This window comes from Megalops cyprinoides, chromosome 2 (genome assembly GCF_013368585.1).
Source record: "Megalops cyprinoides isolate fMegCyp1 chromosome 2, fMegCyp1.pri, whole genome shotgun sequence".
NCBI lineage: Eukaryota > Metazoa > Chordata > Actinopteri > Elopiformes > Megalopidae > Megalops > Megalops cyprinoides.
In genome coordinates, this window is record NC_050584.1 from 64551833 (window position 1) to 64574871 (window position 23039).

A 23039-nucleotide genomic window follows, 5' to 3' on the forward strand; every position below is an offset into this window, starting at 1 on the left:
ACTGTTAGCTGTAAAAGTAGGAGGTGGAGGTGGGGAAGGGTTGAGTAGAGAACAGCTGCCATGGATAACTGGATGCTATTTGAATTTGGGTTTGACTGTAACAAGCCTTGGAATATAGGGGTCAGATTTCTCATCCCCAATCCCAGCCTTAACCATTTTAAGGTGAAAATCAGAAACTGATCCTGGATCAGAGGCTAGGAGTAAGTTTACCAAAGCCTCGACATCTCCGAGATCCCATGTGTTGTTGTTTACACTGTAGGACTTGTAGTGTAAAAAAGTGAGCATATCAGAGGATTGCATTCATTTCTACTTCTGTATGAGAGCATGGGATAGTAACAATGAGGCGAGAAAGCAAAAGAAAAAAATTAGCAATGAAATCTCTCAGCTATGAAATTAAGGATTATTACTTGCTTGCATGCAATTATGATTATTATTGTTGTTATTATTATTACAGAGAAAGGAGAGGACTTTGTGGACTAAGATAGGAACAGAAAGGGACAGAGATGGCAGCTGGTGGCATGACCTCCCTTCAGAGTGAGTCCTTTGTTTCTATCTGACTCAAAACACATCTTAAAATCATGTGTGAAAATATTGTCATTTATTATTATCAATGTCAGTAAAACAATTGCTAACTTGTTTCAAGTGCTTTACAGTTCTAATACTCACTACTCCAAAGATGCTAGTACTCATCAATACAAACACTAGTGTATTGATCCTTCACTGAGCTACTGTCAGAGTTGAGTTTTTGACTGTTAGGCTTGTGTGTTTGCTAAAAACCCTGATAAGGCACGACTTGTGTTATATCTGACAGGGGAGGAACACCATCTCTCAGAACTGAGGATTGTGCTGCTGGGATGGAGATGTGCTGGGAAGAGTTCAGCAGGAAATACCATCCTGGGCAGAGAGGAGTTTGTGTCTGGAATAAGAACTGCACAGTGTGTGAAGAGACAGGGTGAAGTAGCTGGGAGGCAGCTCACTGTGATCGACACACCAGGCTGGTGTCACATGTCTGTGAAGGATACTTCAGAGCTGGATAAACAAGAGATAACGCGCAGTGTTTCTCTGTGTTCTCCGGGACCCTACACTCTCTTACTGGTCACTGATATGAGCACATCAGTGAGAGAGATGGAAAGGAGATCAGTAGAGGAACACCTGGAGCTTCTCAGTGGGAGAGTCTGGAGACACACTATAGTGCTGTTTACCAAGGGAGACTGGCTGGGAGACACAACCATTGAGCAGCACATTGAGGCTGAAGGGAAGGCCCTCCAGTGGCTTGTAGAGAAATGTGGGAACAGGTATCATGTTCTCAACAATAAGAACAGGGCTGATGGCACTCAGGTCAGAGAGCTGCTGGAGAAGATAGAGGAGATGGTGGCAGGACATGGTGGCTGTCACTATGAAATGGACAGAATGCTCTTACAGGAGGTGGAAGAAAAGAGGAGGGCAGTGGAAGAAAGAGCAAAACAGAGGCTGATGAAGGTGCAGGAACAGAGGAACGTTCTCAGAGCACTTTTTAAAGGTGGGTTCATTTTCAGTTTAATGATAGCCGACTTATTTAAAAGTAAATAAATGAATGAATAAATATATAAATAAATGTTGACAACAAATGCGTAAATAAATCATTTTCATTTATTTCTACATTATTATATTTGCATTTATTTATTTCTTTATTTATACATTTATTTATTTATGCATTTATGTATTTACATTTTGAATGCAAATTAGCATTAAACAGCTTTAAACTTGTCTTCTTTTTAAGCCAGCTAACAGCCTCCTGATTCTGAGTGACTGAAATAACCACAAGCTTATGCATCTTTCCTCCATCATTGGGAAGAGCCTTGTCGGTGTTTTTTGCTGGATTTTACAGTTTATTTGAGAAGAAGCGGAACATGCATTGGCATTGTAAAATAAACCCCCTCATCATCACAACAGTGTAAAATCTGTCAAGGGGAAATTCATTTAAATTTTAAATCAGCATACATCTGACTTTGTGTTCAAAACGACTAGCATGTCATTTTTTATTTTGACTTTCTTAAAGGTGAAAATCAATTGCGGCTTTCAGAATGTTGTGTCGTGACATTTTTAAAAAACAATTTTATTGCATGCTGTATTTTATACAATTTCAGAATGATTTTATATGAAATAAAGCATTTGTTTTTCAGCTATTAGCACTTGAAACTAAAAATGCCTACTTACACCAATGAGCCAAAACATTATGACCACCTGCCTAATATGCTGTTGGTCCTCTGTGTGCTGCCAAAACAGCGCCGACCTGCCGAGGCATGGACTCTACAAGACCCCTGAAGGTGTCATGTGGTATCTGGCACCAAAACATTAGCAGCAGATCCTTCAAGTCCTGTAAGTTGTGAGGTGGAGCCACCATGGATCGGACTTGTCGGTCCAGCACATCCCACAGATGCTCAATCGGATTGAGATCTGGAGAATTTGGAGGCCAGGACAACACCTTGAACACTTCATGTTCCTCAAACCATTCCCGAACAATGTGTGCAGTGTGGCAGGGCACATTATCCTGCTGAAAGAGGCCACTGCCATCAGGGAATACCATCGCCATGAAGGGGTATACCTGGTCTGTAACAATGTTTAGGTAGGTGGCACGTGTCAAATTGACGTCCACATGAATGGCTGGACCCAGGGTTTCCCAGCAGAACATTGCCCAGAGCATCACACTCCCTCCACTGGCTTGTCATCTTCCCACAGTGCATCCTGGTGCCAGCAGTTCCCCAGGTAAACGGCGCACACGTACACAGCTATCCACGTGATCTAAAAGAAAACGGGACTCATCAGACCAAGTGACCTTCTTCCACTGCTCCAAGGTCCAGTTCCGACGCTCGCATGCCCATTGAAGACACTTTTGACAGTGGATGGGGGTCATCATGGGCACTCTGACCGGTCTGTGGCTACACAGCCCCATATGCAGCAGGGGGCGATGCACTGTGTGTTGTAACACATTCCTCCCTTAACCATCATTAAAATTTTCTGTGACTTGTGCCACAGTAGACCTTCTGTCGGTTCGGACCAGACGGGATAGTCTTCGTTGCCCTCGCACATTAATGAGCCTTGGGCGCCCAACACCCTGTCGCCGGTTTGTGGTTTGTCCCTCCTCGGACCACTGTCAGTAGGTACTCACAACTGCTGACCGGGAGCACCCCACAAGTCTTGTTTCAGAGATGCTCTGACCCAGTCGTCTGGCCATAACACTTTGGCCCTTGTCAAAGTCACTCGAGTCTTTACTCCTGCCCATTTCTCCTGCATCCAACCCGTTGACTACGAGAACTGATTGTTCGCTTACCATTTAATCTACCCAGACCTTGACATGTGCCCTTGTTTGGAGATGATCAATGTTATTCGGTTCACCTGTGAGTGGTCATACTGTTTTGGCTCATCGGTGTATAGAACATACAAACAGATCTCATAATCAGGAGAAAGCAGCAACATTTGGAAGGACAACGTCTGCACTACTTATGTGATGGTCATCATTACCCCCCATTACTTCACTACTATCCAATACCACTCCACATTTACAGAGAGCAACTCATCTCAGAGCTGAATGTGTGTAAATACTCCTGATGCAGGTTAATTGTGTTTTCTTTCTCTGACAGGAGAGGAACACCATCTCTCCGAGCTGAGGATTGTGCTGCTGGGGTGGAGATATGCTGGAAAGAGTTCAGCAGGAAACACCATCCTGGGCAGAGAGGAGTTTGAGTCTGGAATAAGAACTGCACAGTGTGTGAAGAGACAGGATGAAGTAGCTGGGAGACAGGTCACTGTGATTGACACACCAGGCTGGTGGAGGAATTATTCTGCAAAGGACACTCCAGAGCTGGATAAACAGGAGATTGTGTGCAGTGTGTCTCTGTGTCCCCCGGGACCCCACGCTCTCTTCCTGGTCATTGATGTGAGCTCATCATTCACAGAGACATACGGGAGAGCAGTGGAGGAACACCTGGAGCTTCTCAGTGAGAGAGTGTGGAGACACACTATAGTGCTGTTCACTATGGGAGACTGGCTGGGAGACACAACCATTGAGCAGCACATTGAGACTGAAGGGAAGGCCCTCCAGTGGCTTGTAGAGAAATGTGGGAACAAGTATCATGTTATCAACAATGAGAAGAGGGCCGATGTCACTCAGGTCACAGAGCTGCTGGAGAAGATAGAGGAGATGGTGGCAGGACATGGTGGCTGTCACTATGAAATGGACAGAATGCTCTTACAGGAGGTGGAAGAGAAGAGGAGGGCAGTGGAAGAAAGAGCGAAACAGAGGCTGATGAAGGTGCAAGAACAGAGGAAGATTCTCAGAGCACTTTTCAAAGGTGGGTTAATTCTCTTCTTAATACTAAATTTCAATTACTTAACGTCAAATAGAAATTTTAAATCCCTTTAATACTGTTTTTATTGTGAGATAATGTTCCTCTTAATTTAATGTGTTCACAGAAACATTTTTGTCCGTTTTCAACAGAATTTTCATTGCAGTCTATACTGAGGTACAAATACCCCAGCCCTCAGTGTACCCTACACAGTTACTACAGAATGTAATTAGGCAACATCACCAAATCCTATCCATTATTAATTTTACAGATTGATTTTTCATATTTTGCCAAGTAAGGTTTCAGCATAGTCAATGTTAACTCACTGGCATGGTAGAGTGAGCCACTTCCATGTGTATAAAGGTACAGTCTGTGGTTGCTTTTGAGTATTGAAATCTGCTCCATGTCCTGGCTAAGTCTTCCAATAGGTGGTCAATGCTGGGCCATCAGACATAGCTGCAATACTCTTCATCTTTGCCACCCTCAAGTTCCATTCATAGAGCACTTCCAGCACATTTAAGAGAAACTTAGGAGGGACGACAACCCTCATGCCCTTCATGATGCAGCCCTGACTCACTGAAGACTGGTCATGTTGAGCAGAGTAATCTGTTGACAGTGGGTCCCCTTTGGTTGGCCAGCCCTCACTGTCAGTTCACTCACTATTGACAAGGTATGGTCATGACCTGTTTCTCATTTGATTTCAGCACTAGTAACAGGTAATGGCTCCACCTTAGTCGCATGAAACATGTCCACTAGCTCCTTTGAGTCTTCTGAATTGGATGACACTAGCGTGTGTCGTGAAGCTTCATCGGCGTTCTCATGTTGTTTCGTTCCCCTAAACTCAATGGTATATTTGTGCGCGCCAAGGAACAACGCACATTTGTGAAATGAAGACTTAGACTTAGGTCCACTGTGTCAATTTGTGCATAGCTGCACTCTGCTAGTGTTAAAGACATAGATGTGAATTGTGACATAGATTGTGATTTGCTACTCTATGCCATCTGCTGTTTTCTAAGACAACACTGCTCTGATTCCATATGACGCATCACAGATGAAGCTGAGAAGTAAGTTAGGGTCATAGTAATAATAACATTGTCCAGTATAACCAGTAACTTTGCCTCTTTGAATGGACCAACATTTGCTTTCCTATTGCAGCAACCTGTTCAAAGGGTACAGAACAGTCGAGAGGTTTGGTAAAAACCTAGGCCCATATGTGCTATATTTAGAATTTACTAGACTCAGAAAAGAGCTGTAGCAGACATCCCTAACCTCACATGAGGCACCAATTATGTAGCAGTCATGCCTGTCCTCAGACAGGGTGCTGTCTATATACGGAATATCACTATCCTCATAGAGGCACCAGTCATTTAGCGAGGATAGTTGCCATTCCTCTTAAACAACAGTATTCACTTATTCAGGAGGGCCAGTCCATTAATCTGGAGGGGATAGCAGCTAATTTGTTGAAGGCCTACTAGGAAGGCTACACTCTGTTTTCCACCCAAGGCTTCTGGGCTTCTCACAGAAGACAGAGAGAGATGCGCAGGGGAGATGCATTGCCCAAATGTCATCAGAGAATAGGTTTGCATCCTGGACAACGCGGTGCACAGGTCAGGGGAAACAAATGCGGCATCCAGGTCTACCACTGGAGGGACATGGGGGTGTTGAAGAGATGTGGTCATCTTCACATCCATAAGAGCTGTCTTCACTGACAGCCACTAACTTTGTGTTGGGCTACACTTGTGCGAAAGAAAAAATTCTACATATTTCCTGCAGCTAGGTCTTCTGGCTTCATTTGCCACATAGAAATATGGTTGACACTGGGGAATGACAAAGAGAGATGTCAATGAGAGCTGTCTTTACTGACAGCCTCCAACTTTATGCTGGGTCATTTCGTTCTCCAAGGATGCGTTTATATATGCATTTATTGGGGCAACAGAGTACCATAGTGGTTAAGGAGCAGAACTTGTAACCAAAAGGTTGCAGGTTTGATTCCCTATACAGACACTACTGCTGTACCCTTGGGCAATTTACTTAACCCAGAATTGCCTTAGTAAATACCCAGCTGTATAAATGGATAACATTGTTAAAAAAAAAAGCCTGTACTTGATATAAGTCTCTCTGGATAAGAGCCAGTTGTGGATTTAGGACAGAGTGTTGGAAAGACCTTGGTCATCCAGAGCTGAAGGTAAGTTCAGAATGCGGGGTGCATCTGTGGTTGAGGAGTCTTCTCCTTCCAGAGCTAGCTGAGTGAAATATCACAGATGTGAGGCCATCAAAGAGGAACTAAGAGGACCCAAGGACATTGTCCTCGCTGCACTTACAGGTCACTTGACCCTTTCGCGTGTACAGTCACACTGGTGTGATTAGCCCTTTAGCGCATACGGTAAAAACGGTGCGATTAGAACACTAGATTGGAAAAATTCTAGCTAATTTTAGCTTTGAGGAAACAGTGATTTAATGTTATAAAAATATAGCAAATGTGGTGGTGAAAACTATGAGAAGCTTCATAATGCTAATGCAAACATAACAAACCATGTACCGTAACATGCGGGCTACATAGCATAAAATAAGTTACATGCGAAAGAGTTAAAAGGTTATACTCCACATGTGCACAGAGTGCCGTTACTGGTAGAAAACTTGTGCCTCCAATTGCCATGCCATCTGATTGGACAATGGGAGCCCATGTAGATGCTGTGTGACAAAGACCTGTGAATCTCCAGTAACCTCTGGGTGACCCCTGTTGGAGCTCCATTTTGAAGTGCCAGGTACCTCAGAGGCATTATGTACCGTGCATGCATGGCTACGCCGGGATGTTTGTGTTTATCTTAAATCAAGAGTACTGCAAGTCCCTTTACAAGTTGCATAGTGTTTTATGGCCTGATAATGGTGAGGGGCCATGTAGCACAATCCTCTCCTTACCAGATGGCCAGGCCCATATACCATAAACTTTGGAGATGCTAAGAGTAAGAATTGTAATAAACTTGGTTTGGTTGCAAATGTGTCCATATCCCCTACATAGTGCAATTGGGATACATGCTGTGGCCTTTCAGAGCTTTCAGAGCAGCCTCAGTCTTTTCTTTGCAGTCCCATTTGTCAATTGTGTGGCCACAGTACTCAATGGTGTCTTTAAGTGGTGAAGATGTCCTCTATGTGTGGTAAGGGGTACTGCTCTGCACTGTTAAGTCACTACAGAGGTGTATAGGACCACTGCTTTTCACTACAGGCACTACAGGCGTTGCCCGGTCAGATCAGTCTACTTTTGAAAGGACATCTTCATTTTCCAACCTCTGAAGCTCCATCTCCAGCTTTGGGAAGAGGGACTATGGTACCTGAAAAATCCTGTAAAACTTAGGTGTGGCATCCTCCTTTAGTGCAATCTGCACACGCATTTGTTGAGAGTACCAATGCCATCCTGGAAAACCGGTGTTGACTGGGAAAGCAGATGATTCAATCTTTCAGTTGTGTAATGATTAATTTGTCTCACTGTGGCTTGCACTGTTTTAATGGATTGCCAGTTAAGCTAAACACATCCAAAAAAGGGGTGTCCCCCCCCTTGAATGACATATAGAGACAAAGTGTGTGGCTTTCAATTAGTGTTACCACTAACTCTGTTTTTTTTTTTCTATTGAAGCTATTTTATCACCTGTGTATGTTTTTAAGATCACGGGGGTAGGCTACAGCTTTTAAGCGAGAAAAATGTTCACTGTAGTATTTGTGGGATATCACTGATAAAGCAGACCCAGGGTCCAGCTCCATGACACCCCTTCAACCCCTGGTGTGACCCAGATAATTCAGCTGTCAGCTTCTTTGAGTGAGAAGAGTTCAATGCAAGCTAAATCCTCTTCACTGGAATCTGAATGTAAATCAGTTTCATTCACTTCATGCACATTTGTATTTCTCTTTTTGTATGTTTGAAACTTTTTGTCACAGTTCACTTTATGCTGCAACTCAACTGTGGCTTTAGCAGAAGTATCCATTGAGAGAACGACATCCATACAGAAGTGAAAACGTCTGGTAATGACCAGTAGTTTTGGATTCAAATGCATCTGTAACACAATTTCCCTGAACATCTTTTCTGCTGCTGTCAAACTTAACAAGTTGTAGGTTCTCACCCCCATTCACCCCCATTCTGATGAGCAATACCACAACTTTTTAAAAAAAATTTTAATGTCATTAGACAAGCAATACTGTTCAAATCTCATGATGTATGTAGCCCAATCCTCCACCAAGATATCAAAACTGTCCATTTGTCCCACACATCCAGCCATTTTTATTAGTTTTTCATTCAGTTTTCAATTATTTAAAAATTCTCTTTTGGTCTTGGGGAAAACAATAATCACATATCTATGCCTAGACAATAATCACATGTCTATATGCATGTGGCAGTACTAATTAATATATACATGCACCAGTGTGTGACAAATAGTAGTGCCTGCAAAATTATGCAGTTCATAATGTTTTTTTGACTTTGTAACTTTCTGAAAATGCTGGATTAGATGTTTAGATATTATATGCATATATTAGGTTGAAGGTGCATTAGCATTTGAATATGTTTCAGTTTCTGGAAATAATGCACATCAATAAAAATAGCAACAATGTATTTAATCCCAATATAAAAATACAGTTATTTCTTAGTTTTAAACATACGACACATATAATCATAAAGTAAAATGAGAATGATGAAAATCTTTTCATTTAGGTTTAAAAATGGATCATATGAAGATGGTCACCTTGAGGGAGGAAGGTACAAATCCATGTAAGGCTTGAGATGCTAGTACAAGAATATTAAAATCTGTCCTGTGTGTAACAGGAAGCCCCACTAGGATGGGACTAATTTTTCAGTCATTGTTGCAGCTGCATTTAGCACCAGTTGGAGGCTCTTAAATGAGACAGTGAGGCAGTCAGATTATAGGGGATTACAGTAATCCAGCTCTAATGAAACAAATGCATGAAACAGCTTCTTAGTATCCTTTATTGAGATGCGCTTTCTGATTACAGCAATATTACCTTGCTTAGTTAAATCACTGAGTCATTTCATTAGTAGCAGACACGTGGGGTTCATCTGGCTGTGGCAGCTACCTACTGGCACAGTCAAAACAGAATGACCCACCCAAGCCAAACCTTGTGTTGATGCTGTCAGGGTTTTTACTTAGAGCTTCTGTTTGTCATCTTAAAATGGAAGTTTGTTGCACATAGAGGTTCTGCATTTCCTCTGATCAGAAGATTGTGAAACTGGCCAAAAGTGCTCTCATAAAAATGTTTCTTTAAAAGCCACATACTGGGTAAATTGTTCACCGCAACCCATCACACAACTATGCAAGGCAAAGCGCTCTGCCTTTTGAAACCTAATTTTTTTTAACCTTACTTTTGACAGGGGAGGTCCCCTTGAGAACCAAGTACTCTTTTACAGGGGAGCCCTGTGTACAATAAGGAACATAAAATAAAAATTTTCACAGAAACATATCTGAGACAACTCAAAGCTATAAAAAGGACAATGCACTAAGTATTCATTCTAGGGGGTGAATACTTATCAGTTAGGCAGTTTTCAAGTTTTTATTTTTTAAATAATTCTGAAGATATCTAAATACTTTATTTCATTTTAGTTCTGTAAAGTGTCACTTCAAAAGGAGCAGAAAAATCCCATTCTAATATACTTAAAATTTGCAACACAGCAAAAATACTCACTGGGTGATTACTTTCTGGAGGCACTGTATATACAGAGGAAATGAAATTAAAAGAAAAATACTGGTAAAATTACAGACGTTTACATTTATTCGTTTGGCAGAAACTTTTATCCAAAGCAACTTACAAGTGAGGCAGAGTACAACGGTTAGGACTCAGGCACGGACTCAGACGCGGACCACGAGTGCTCCAATTACAGGCGTTTATTAGCAGAATCCTCAAACAAGCAGGCAGTCCAAAAACAGGCAGGGTCAAAATACCAGGTAAGCAGTCCAAGGGCAAAACAGGGATCAAAAACAGAAACAGGCAGGGTCAAACCTTGAAGGCAGGCAGATCAGGCAATCAGGACAGAAGGGCAGGCAAAAACGAAGTCGAGGAACAGGCGAGGCAAAAACCAGCAAAATCCAAACAGGGTAAACAGGCGGGAAACGAGACAGGCAGAAACACTGAAACGATCTGGCAAACAACACAGAGACAAGCAGGGTAGATATAGGGCTGGGCTGATGAGGTGATGGGAAGCAGGTGTGCAGGCAGGCAGGTGGAGATGATCAGGTGCGCAGAGACAGGGCGGAGAGCGGGGCAGGGCTAGAACACAAGGAAAACAAAGGCACATGGACAGGGAAAAACAAAAACACAACAGCTAGGGGGCGGGAGCCCTGACAACAACACAAGCAAATAGCCATATAAGGAGTGAACTATATTAGAAGCACTGCATGACCAAGTTTCAATACCTGGCCAGGCAAGGTATGAGCTGATGTGTGTGAAATCTGCTATTTGTAGTGGTCTGTGGGCACTGTGATAAACTATAGTAAGAGGTTTTTAAGTAGAGGCATCTGCATGCAAATAAATTCTGTCATCATAGCCTACTGACAAGAATGTTGACAATTTATTTTCTGTTTTCATAAGTAAAATTCATAATGTATGTTTGGAATGCTGCACCGCAAAATGCCCTAATTAAATGTTTTGGTTTTTTATTAGAATGAATAAAACCTGATGGATTAAATTAAGATGTCAATGGAATCCTTCCGGTTATTAGCAGCTAAATATAAAAATGCCATAAAGGCCACACAAACTGCTCTCACAATTACATTACTGTCATTTAGCAGGTGCTCTTATCTAGAGTGACTATTTTATCCACTTATACAACAGGATATTTACTGAAGCAATTGTGGGTTAGGTACCTTGCTCAGGGGTATGCTAGCAGTGCTCCAGCTAGAACTATTAACCTTTTATTGACAAGCCCTACTTACTACTATGCCGTACTGACGCTAATTACAACAAAGCAGCTGCATCTGGAAAGCCAACATACGTATTGCGTAATGTGAATGTCATCATTACCCCCCCCCCCCCCCCCCCCCACACACACACACACACACACTCCATGAGAGAGCAGCTCATCTCAGAGCTGAATGTATTTTATCACTCCTGATGAAGAATAAATGATGTTCTTTCTCTCTTACAGGAGAGGAACATTGTCTCTCAGAGCTGAGGATTGTGCTGCTGGGAGGGAGATGTGCTGGGAAGAGTTCAGCAGGAAACACCATCCTGGGCAGAGAGGAGTTTGAGTCTGGAATAAGAACTGCACAGTGTGTGAAGAGACAGGGTGAAGTAGCTGGGAGGCAGCTCACTGTGATTGACACACCAGGCTGGTGGAGGAATCATACTGTAAAGAGCACTTCAGAGCTGGATAAACAGGAGATTGTGCGCAGTGTGTCTCTGTGTCCCCCAGGACCCCACGCTCTCTTCCTGGTCATTAATGTGAGCTCATCATTCACAGAGACATACAGGAGAGCAGTGGAGGAACACCTGGAGCTTCTCAGTGAGAGAGTCTGGAGACACACTATAGTGCTGTTCACAAGCGGAGACTGGCTGGGAGACACAACCATTGAGCAGCACATTGAGGCTGAAGGGAAGGCCCTCCAGTGGCTTGTAGAGAAATGTGGGAACAGGTATCATGTTCTCAACAATGAGAACAGGGGTGATGGCACTCAGGTCACAGAGCTGCTGGAGAAGATAGAGGAGATGGTCGCAGGACATGGTGGCTGTCACTATGAAATGGACAGAATGCTCTTACAGGAGGTGGAAGAGAAGAGGAGGGCAGTGGAAGAAAGAGTGAAACAGAGGCTAATGAAGGTGCAGGAACAGAGGAAGTCCCTCAGAGCAGTTTTCAAAGGCAGGTTAATTTTTTTCAAACTAAAATTGAACTATAAATTTTCCCCTATTCACCCCTCCTTTTTGAGTTGCCGATTGGACATTATTGTGTCACACTGCAATGACTCATGCAGGAGTGGGGGTCCGTGGCGAATGCAATCCTCCAATACACTGACATACTAACCATGACTATTTACGAGCAGTATGAAGTTTTATTTACCACCAAATGTTTCCAGAGACATATATTTGTTGTTCTTTTCGTGTGCTTTTAATTTGAGATATATACTGAGGTACAGAAACTCAGAGCTCTTTTCAATTGTGGGTGAATTTTCAGTTTGATATATGGATATATGATTTATACGATATGATACGATATACTTTATTGTCCACTTAGGGAAATTTGTCTTGGACTCAATGCTGCGCACATAAAATGCCTTCACAGTTACAATAAAATAAACTACATATAAATAGAACAGCACCAGCTTTGCCAATCACAATAGTAGAATGCACATAACAAAATATTGCACACACCCCATGATAAAATACATTGCATATTATGTGTAACACATGTTGCACACACCCATAATAGAACACCAAGACTGTTGCACAATCCATGCAGCATTGTTTAAAAATTTTGATAGAGACAGGAACAAATGAGTTTTTAAAACGGTTGCATTATGTTTTACTTTTTAAACCTTTCAGCTGTGCACTGGAGTTTTGCAGATCTGTACATATATTTAATTTTTTCTCCTGCTTTTCTATTGTGCTGTATACTGAGGCACAGAAACTCTGATTCCTGGAGTATCAGCCCTGAGTGTCTGTGTCCTACACAGTTACAGTACAGACACTCCAGGGAGGCCCTGCTGTTCACTTTAACCACTCACTGTGTTTATAACAGCCTTTAATGAGAGACACTGATCAGAGCCCTGAGTGTGAGAGCAGTCTGGACTCTCTGTTACAGAGGGATGAACAGCCTCCCCTACTCACTGTGAACTGGGGAGACAGAGAGAACAGCTGGAGGCTGCTGCACTAGAGAAGCATCTTAAAGAAAACCTCAAAAATATATGCAATGCAGTTATTGTAATCACTATGCCCCAATTTTGGTTAAATCTGGGCAAGGTATCTAAATGGTATAGTAAAGAGATATCTGAGCTCTGACAGAAAGCCACAACAATTTTTTGCATTGTCAAGGAATGAAATTATTGCGACAAATATGGCACAAGCTTAGTTTAATCTGGGTAATTTTCTATCTGAACAGCCAACTTCTCAAAAAGACTCGACATTTGTACATTCAGGTAACATGATACATGCATTTCACTGAAGTAAATATGTCAATTTTCTGTGATGTGTAATCAGTGACCTGTCCTGTCTCAGTAGCAGCTGTAGCAGCATCTGTCCTACAGAGGGCAGCAGTGAGCCAGTGAAGGATTCTGCAGGCAATGGGTGCAAGTCAGGACAAAAGCTTTACTGAATACATACACATACAAAGGAAAGTCAAACACACAGTAACAATAAAATTATAAAACAACTCATTAGGGAGCTCATTTAGTAATTAGAAATATCAATGGCATAATCATCCCCCTCTTATACTAAGGTAATCTTCTTTTGTAGATACACTATATGGACAAAAGTATTTGGCCACACCTGTTAATTATTGAATTCAGGTGTTTCAATCAGACCTGTTGCCACAGGTGTATAAAATCAAGGACCTAGCCATGCAGTCTCCATTTGCAAACATTTGTGATACAAAATGGGTCATTCTGAAGAGCTCAGTGACTTCAAGCGTGGTACTGTGATAGGATGCCACCTTTGCAATAAGACGGTTCATGAAATTTCAACCCTGCTGGATATTCCACGGTCAGCTGTAAGTGATATTATTACAAAGTGGAAGCATTTAGGAACAACAGCAACTCAGCCACGAAGCGGAAGACCACGTAAAATCACAGAGCAGGGTAAACGACTGCTAAGGCACGTGGTGCGTAAAAGTCACCAACGCTCTGCTGATTCCATAGCTGAAGAGTTCTGAACTTCCACTGGCATTATTGTAAGCACAAAACCTGTGCGGCGGGAGCTTCATGGAATGGGTTTCCATGGCCGAGCAGCTGCATGCAAGCTTCACATCACCAAGTCCAATGCCAAGCATCGGATGGAGTGGAGTAAAGCACACCGACACTGGACTGTGGAGCAGTGGAAACGTGTTCTGTGGAGTGACTAATCACACTTCTCTGTTTGGCAGTCAGATGGGCGAGTCTGGGTTTGGCGGATGCCAGGAGAACGTTACCTGCCTGACTGCATTGTGCCAACTGTGAAGTTTGGTGGAGGAGGGATAATGGTATGGGGCCGTTTTTCAGGGTTTGGGCTATGCCCCTTATCTCCAGTGAAGGGCAATCTTAATGCTTCAGCATACCAAGACATTTTGGACAATACTATGCTTCCAACTTTGTGGCAACAGTTTGGGGAAGGCCCTTTTCTATTCCAACATGACTGTGCCCCAGTGCACAAAGCAAGGACTATAAAGACATGGATTGATGAGTTCGGTGTGGAGGAACTTGACTGGCCCCCACAAGCCCTGACCTCAACCCCATCGAGCACCTTTGGGATGAACTGGAACGGAGATTGCGAGCCAGGCCTTCTCGTCCAACATCAGTGCCTGACCTCATAAATGCTCTATAGAATGAATGGGCACAAATTGCCACAGAAACACTCCAAAATCTTGTGGAAAGCCTTCCAAGAAGAGTGGAAGCTGCAAAAGGGGGACCAACTCCATATTAAAGTATATGTATTTGAATACAATGTCATCACAGTCCCTGTTGGTGTAATGGTCAGGCATCCAAATACTTTTGTCCATATAGTGCATAAATGCACAGCCCTCCTGGCTGAAGTCCACAGTGTTAATCATGAATTCTCTACTGTACAACACTGCTCCACACTTACAGAGAGGAGCTCATCTAGGAGCTGAGTGTATTTTAACACTCCTGATGAGGAATAAACAATGTTCTTTCTCTCTAACAGGAGAGGAACATTGTCTCTCAGAGCTGAGGATTGTGCTGCTGGGGGGGAGATGTGTTGGGAAGAGTTCAGCAGGAAACACCATCCTGGGCAGAGAGGAGTTTGAGTCTGGAATAAGAACTTCACAGTGTGTGAAGAGACAGGCTGAAGTAGCTGGGAGGCAGCTCACTGTGATCGACACACCAGGCTGGTGGATCAGTTATTCTGCAACAGAAACTTCAGAGCTGGATAAACAGGAGATTGTGCGCAGTGTGTCTCTGTGTCCCCCAGGACCCTATGCTCTCTTCTTGGGTATTGATGTGAGCAAATCATTCACAGAGACACACAGGAGATCAGTGGAGGAACATCTGGAGCTTCTCACTGAGAGAGTGTGGAGACACACTATAGTGCTGTTCACCAGGGGAGACTGGCTGGGAGACACAACCATAGAGCAGCACATTGAGGCTGAAGGGAAGGCCCTCCAGTGGTTTGTAGAGAAATGTGGGAACAGGTATCATGTTCTCAACAATGAGAACAGGGATGATGGCACTCAGGTCACAGAACTGCTGGAGAAGATAGAGGAGATGGTGGCAGGACATGGTGGCTGTCACTATGAAATGGACAGAATGCTCTTACAGGAGGTGGAAGAGAAGAGGAGGGCAGTGGAAGAAAGAGTGAAACAGAGGCTGATGAAGGTGCAGGAACAGAGGAAGACTCTCAGAGCTCTGTTCAAAGGTGGGTTAATTTTCTCTGTTATACTAAATCTTAATTTGTATCGTAAAATGTTGACAGGTTTTAAGCACTACGATTCCATACTCTGTTCACAGTTTAATTATGAAGTGCAACTTACTACTGAATACTGCAGATTCACATAATCGTATATCTGTTTGTCATTTCTCCTGATTTTCCACTGTGCTGTATACTGAGGTACAGAGACTCTGGCCCCAGGAGCATCAGCCCTGAGTGTCTGTGTCCTACACAGTTACAGCACAGACACCCCAGGGAGGCCCTGCTGTTCAATTTAAACACTCACTGTGTTCAGATCAGCCTCTGTTGAAAGACACTGATCAGAGCCCTGAGTGTGAGGGCAGCCTGGACTCTCTCTGTTACAGAGGGATGAACAGCCCCCTCCCTCACTGTGAACTGGGGAGACAGAGAGACCAGCTGGGGGTGGGACGGCACTGGTGGCATATATGAGGTCTTAGAAAGAAAACGTTGAGATACTATGTTGTTTTGAGTATATTTTTGAATTTTGCCAGTGTTTAGTTAGATGTGGGTAACAGTGAATGGCCACCAGCACTTTCATGAGACTGAGCTTCTCTTGTGGCTCCTATGTGGCATCCTTTTTGCAGTAACTAAAAATATGTGACATTAAATCTCTGATTTAACCCCACCCATCCATCTTCAGTAACTATGTTACCCTGTAGAGGGCAGCAGTGAGCCAGAACTGAGTGTTGTAGGCAGAGCATCCAAAGTGGGACCACATGCAGTGCAGAACACCAGTCTTTGATACACAAACACACACATACACACATAGAGAAATCATTAATAAAATACATACATATTTCTTAATTTGCATCTGGATTTTTTAATTTTTGTGTTGGAAGAATTTTCATAAACAATACTGAGGTGTCAGCTACTGCTTTAATACAAAAGGTTTACAAAATCTTTTATCTGCTCTTTCTCTTCCTGCTTTTCCTTCGTGCTGTATACTGAGGTACAGAAACTCTTTTACAGACACATGAACAGCACCTCACTCACTGTGAACTGGGGAGACATAGAGAACAGCTGTGGGTCACTCCACTAGAGGCTGAGCTCTTGAAAAAAAAACAGTTGTGAGGTTGTGTTGTAATGCAACAACTGCTTTTAAGATTCTCCAATTTTATTTAAATCTGTGTTTTCTCTATCTGAACCGCAAACCTCTTGAAAAGGCTTGACGTTCTTACATTTTAAGAATGTAATACAGACATTTTACTGGAAGAAATGATGTTAACTCTCTATGATATGCTCTCTTAAACCCTTCCATGCTCAGTAACCACTATATCCTCTAGAGGGCAGAAGTGAGTCACAGCTGAATCGTGTAGGCACAGGGTGCAAGGCAGGACAGCATTCTGCACTGGAGATACACAAAGACACTCACACTCACACATATGGTGTAATGTACACCCACTCACTTATGATTTACAATTTTGAAATGTCAATATAATAATAAGCCTCATGAGGAAAAAACTTATGTTGTTTCTCTCTGACAGGAGACAAACAATATCTCTCAGAGCTGAGGATTGTGCTGCTGGGAGGGAGATGTGCTGGGAAGAGTTCAGCAGGAAACACCATCCTGGGCAGAGAGGAGTTTGAGTCTGGAAGAACTGCACAGTGTGTGAAGAGACAGGGTGAAGTAGCTGGGAGGCAGATCACTGTGATTGACACACCAGGCTGGTGGACTGATTATTCTGTACGGGACAGTCCAGAGCTGGATAAACAGGAGATTGTGCGCAGTGTGTCTCTGTGTCCCCCAGGACCCCACACTCTCTTCTTGGTCATTAATGTGAGCTCATCATTCACAGGAGGACACAGGAGATCAGTGGAGGAACACCTGGAGCTTCTCAGTGAGAGAGTGTGGAGACACACTATAGTGCTGTTCACCAGGGGAGACTGGCTGGGAGACACAACCATAGAGCAGCACATTGAGGCTGAAGGGAAGGCCCTCCAGTGGCTTGTAGAGAAATGTGGGAACAGGTATCATGTTCTCAACAATGAGAACAGGGGTGATGGCACTCAGGTCACAGAGCTGCTGGAGAAGATAGAGGAGATGGTGGCCAGAAACAGGGGCGGTTACTTCACTATAGAAGAAATCAGAGAAGGAAGTGAATTAAGCTTGATAAAGAAGCTTGAGGAGGAATGGAGGAGAAGAGAGGAGGAGCTGATAGAGAGGATGTCGAAGTTGGTGGTCGACTCAGAGACAGAGGGATCCACTCTGCCAGTCAGGAAGAGGAGGGGCAGCATGGAGTGTCCCCCTTCTTGTGAGTTTGGGTGTTTATCTGGGTATATATACAACATTTTGCAGTTTATCTGTACATCAACAGCCTGATCACCCCTACCGCATTTTGTGCTTACTAAACAATAAAACAATGTATAACTATTTAAACTGTAACTGGTTTGTTTGATGCACACTTTTCTAAACAGTTTCAAAGGTTTACCTGTATATCACTAATCCAATGTATATATCACACTCTTTCCTTTGTGTGAAAATGATGGGAATACAGCTCCATTGAGAAAAGCAATCATTAAATACCATATGGGAAAACACATTGCGATATCATACACTTAATTTTCTGAGTGAAGATGACATTTTGGATTATTCCCTGTAAGAAATGCCCCATACAGGTATCAGTGCATTAGAGTGCAGCTGAGACCCTTGAATCTGCAGAACATCTTAACATTCCTGAGGGTGGAGAAATCTGTGAATAGAGCGGTGTGCTGAGCATAGGCTCATGCACGCTTATTGTAAATAAAAGATGAGAGTATGGAGTGTTGCTAACTTTCAAAACCTCAAATGGAAGATCTGAGAATAAAGAGAGCCACAATGGACAATGAATTTCCTGTCAATTTTCTCCATTTAATCAGGAATATAATCCCTCATTGTCTCAGTGAATGCAGTACATTATGACTCACAGTGTAACAGGGTTTTTTGTTGTTGTTGTGTTACAGTGAGTGGAGGGACTCCAGCCCCCTCTGAAGCAGGCAGCTCTGTGTGGGATGCAGAATTGGCTCATGAACGGGTCAGAGGGAAGGTGTCATGGTGGCTGAGAAAGAATCAGCCAGAGAGCTCAGCATCATCTGGATACCGAACAGGGAGCTCTGTACTGAGTGAGACAGGGATGTCTGACCAGATGAGACCAGAAGAGGACAGTGATGCTGACACTCTGGAGGGTGACACAAACTAAACACAGCTCTACACTGCCACCATGTGGTAGACTTTGTAACTACTACATAACCTGTAGAATACAAAAACTTAAAAACAACATGAACTGTGACCCCCCACCACCAACCCAATACATTTTACCTTGAACAGAGAGTGTAAATTGCTTCAACACATTGTTTTGCTAGTTATTTTTATTGTGTATATAGATTTTCATATTTTGATAGTGTTAAAAATGGCACTTAATTAAAATGTAAGAACAATTGATAAATATTTTCATGCTAAATGCAGTAACTTTATCAATGTTTGTAAAAATTAATCTGTAATCTAATAAAAAATGTTGTATCTTATCATTTTAAATAGTTGGGGGACCATACATCCTCTTTTTCCCAGACATGTCCTCGTTTTTGGACCTAAAACATGCGGCCCAAAACGAGGACATATCCAGGAAAAAGAGGACCTATGGTCACCCTATAAATAGTGAAAATGGTACATTTGAAATTAAAGTTAAAACCATGGTCTAAAAGAAACCAAGGTACAACTTTTTGAGATGCAAGGATTAAAAAGCATTTATTGAGATTGTGTACCAGCACAGTTCAAAACATTTTTCTTTGTTCTGTTTTTAACATTTCACATTAAAAGCCAAAGCCAAAATTTTATTATGAGTTTTCCTTTAGCTGAAAGAGTACCATTTTAATATCTGTATACCTTTTCCCAAAGCACTGCTGCCCTCCTTACCTGTCTTTGTTAGTCTGTATCCTATAGAATGAAAATACATTCTAATGAGCTCTGCATCAAAACGGCTGATTTCCTGATCATTGCTTGTTATTGATAATAATTTTTACCCTGAGAGAGGACTTTTGAAAACAAATGTATACTGCTTGTACATCGCTAAATGTAGAAATAAATAATATTTGGTATTGTGATGATATCTCATAATGTGCTTAGTGCTGCTTAAAGGTAGTATTTCCAAAATGAGAAGTTACTCTAGGAGCCTCAAGATCTCCCAGTGTTAAGCACCATTCCAGTCTGTAGTCATCGGTATGAAGTGGCTCAACATCAGCCCAGAGAAAAGCCTGTGATGAAGAGAAAATCTACAGGAGCCCAGAAAGGACATCCCAGAAACTGTTGCAAGGATCTTACAAACCACTTCAAATAGTCTTTAAGAGCTCTAGATTTATACTGAGCAACAAAAGAGCTGAGATGGCAACACTGTTTCCCTCAGCAGGCAGAGTGAGCTCTCATTCACCTCCAAGCCAGATTCATACTCACATCAGGGAGGCTGCAGTCACTGGGGTCAGTGACACTGGGGAGCTGAGAGACAGAATGGTATGATAAAATGGTAAAGCATTTAAATAAATAAAAAACAAACTGTGTTTAAATGCTTTAAATGAAACTTTTGGTGTATAATGTGTGTGACTGTACCCTCATTTTCAATGATCAGAAGGAAATTTTAGAGAATGACTTTTTTTTTTTTTTTTAACACATGGTTTAGTTCTGAGCAGAGATTGGTTGGCTACATAAGGCTCCTCTTTTACTGAGTTTACTGAATTCCTTTGTACAGACATGTCACCTGACTACCCTCAGCCATCTTGCAACTGTTCCTCATGAAGAATATACCCTCATATTCCACTGATTATTATTCTTTAAGGTGCCAGATAAGACAGCAACTGCCACTTCATTAAACAGTCTCAGATGTGAAAACGTGTATTTCCAAAATTCTATTTGAAGAAAATATTTTGAGTCAGATTTTTTTAACTACTGTTTTACTGCTCATACATTCACTCAGCATTTAACAACATTTAAATATATTCAGTGTTTCAGGATAAATGTCTTTTTGTGTAAAAATAAATGCATTTATAGCACTGGACTCCTCCACATTCATTTGGAATTTGCGAAAATCTGCTGTATCATGTCACTGTGGAGCAACAGTGGACACAAACATGTATGTCAATAGGTACCTGCAGTCATTTCAGAATGTGTATTAGCTCCCATGATTTGCATAAAGGGAAAAAATAAGATGATATTATTTGGGAAAGATTTAGCTAAGTTAGATTCCTCTACACCAGCAAGCTAGTGTTCATTCATTTCATGTTTTTTTTTTTACGTTTTGCTTACTTTTAGCTGCTGATTGAAACAGACCACACCTCTATTTTCTCATATATATGATAGCAATACTGTGCTACCTGGATGACGTATTCTGCCACTATGCAAACACTGCTGTATCACATGGAAGCTGATCATTCTTGTTTGAAAATGACAATTACCAGTAGGTTGCACTATTTGGCTCAGACATTTTTGTGGAGTCCTGTGGTTAAGTCCTACATTTGTTTCCTTTTAAGTGTCAAAGAGCCAGTTTATAGATGACCCATTCCCTGGTGGTGCCCGGTTATAAACTGCTTCAGTTTCCTCATTGGGAGGAGATTTTCCACTGATGCCCTCTTCTGTGAACTTTAACTCTTAAATTCCCCCATATTGAGGGTGGGGTTGAAGACTTACTCTGGGAATTTAGTTACTCCCCCCAGCGCTGGTGCCCCTGGCTGCAGGTGACTAGCAGCATTTCACTGAACAGTGTAGGCTTTTAATGCCTTTTTATTGTATAATGCTGGTGTGCGCTGTGTTAGACACGGCCACTGTCTGTCTGAGCTCCTATGTGGTGGAACGATCTTCCTGTGTTAGAACAGCTGAAACACTGGCCATCTTTCCGTGAAGAATGAAGACCCACCTCTTCTGGCTCTACTTCAACCCTCCCACCCACCCAAGCGTGATCATTAGTGCATCATATGTGCAGTTATATGTGTGGAAATATATTTCAGAGTTTTATGTAATTCAGTATGTGGAGGCTTGCTTGCGTATGTGTGGTATGTGTTAGCATTATATTTGGAATGGTTTAGTCCTTAAGTCGTACATATTGGTTTACATGACAGTGTAGGCACACATTTCTGATCTGCACTTACACTTGTTCATGTGTGGTTAGTGGTGTCCTGTTTGCACAACTTTTAATCCCACTTTATTAGACGCACTGTGTAAGTCACTCTGGATAAGAGTGTCTGCTAAATGACAAAAATGTAATGTAATGACATAAGTCATACAGTTTTTAATTGTGCCACTTTTATGAATATAACCCATTATATGCAAGGTTTACAATCCTCACATTGTAGTTACCTTAATAATAATAATAATCATAATAATAATAATGATAAGGCCTAAACCAAGACATCTTTTAAGATGCTGCTCTGGTGTGGTATACAGGTATCCATCCCAATATTACCTCCGTTTTGCCCTGCCAAAGTGTTAAGGTCAGCATTTGCTAATAAATTGTTTTACATTGTATATGGGGCAGTGTTTTCCAAAGCAGACACTGTCTGTACCTGTCAGGAGCCCTTAAGTGAATCTATTCAAGGTAGGACTATTTTAAAAGAGCATTTACTTCATCTTAAATTACATAATGTTCAGATACAATATGTTACAATATGTTCAGAGCAACAATAGCAACATGCCTGAGTTGATAATACAAAACAGGCATGGTCTGGGGTACCTCTTGTGTTCCCCTTAATTTTAATGACTTTTTATTTGTTTATTTCATTATTGCTTTTTTAGACAAAATGCCCTATTGATTGTTCACTTATCAGCTTGATTTTTGTTGAGATTTGCAGTATCAGTGGCACCTGCCGACTCAGCCTCAAGCCTCCTTTAATGCAAAATCTCACACACTACTGCTGGTCCCAGTAAATCAGCAACCTCTGACCCATGCCCCTCTACATCCACTTTCACTGAATATATTCCCTCTTACTCAGCCTGCTCTAACTGTAATTCCTCTCTGCACTCTCTCCTTTCTGACAGTCCTTGTTCTTTGCCAATGGACTGTGAGTAATTACTCAGTAAGTTGCATTTACTTTCACTTACTGTTTTCTGCAGGTGTAGCATAGTGGTAAGGAGTCGGGCTTGTAACTGAAACGTTCCTAGTTCAATCC

At 42.1% G+C, this 23039-nt stretch overlaps 1 protein-coding gene across 1 annotated transcript; it reads left to right on the forward strand.

The window, feature by feature from the left end:
• Positions 1-476: 476 nt before the first annotated feature.
• On the forward strand, positions 477-19090 carry LOC118772188 (GTPase IMAP family member 8-like). Its single transcript, XM_036520488.1, has 6 exons — positions 477-534; positions 812-1519; positions 3624-4331; positions 11470-12165; positions 17408-18166; positions 18855-19090. Exons 1-6 carry the CDS (start codon positions 504-506, stop codon positions 19088-19090), a joined length of 3138 nt encoding a protein of 1045 aa, XP_036376381.1. The 5' UTR covers positions 477-503.
• Positions 19091-23039: the final 3949 nt, after the last annotated feature.

Coding starts and splice junctions, on each gene's coding strand:
- LOC118772188 (XM_036520488.1), top strand. CDS start 504: ATGGCAGCTGGTGGCATGACCTCCCTTCAGA. Junction 535..811: donor TGGCATGACCTCCCTTCAGA/GTGAGTCCTTTG, acceptor TATATCTGACAG/GGGAGGAACACCATCTCTCA. Junction 1,520..3,623: donor TCTCAGAGCACTTTTTAAAG/GTGGGTTCATTT, acceptor CTCTGACAGGAG/AGGAACACCATCTCTCCGAG.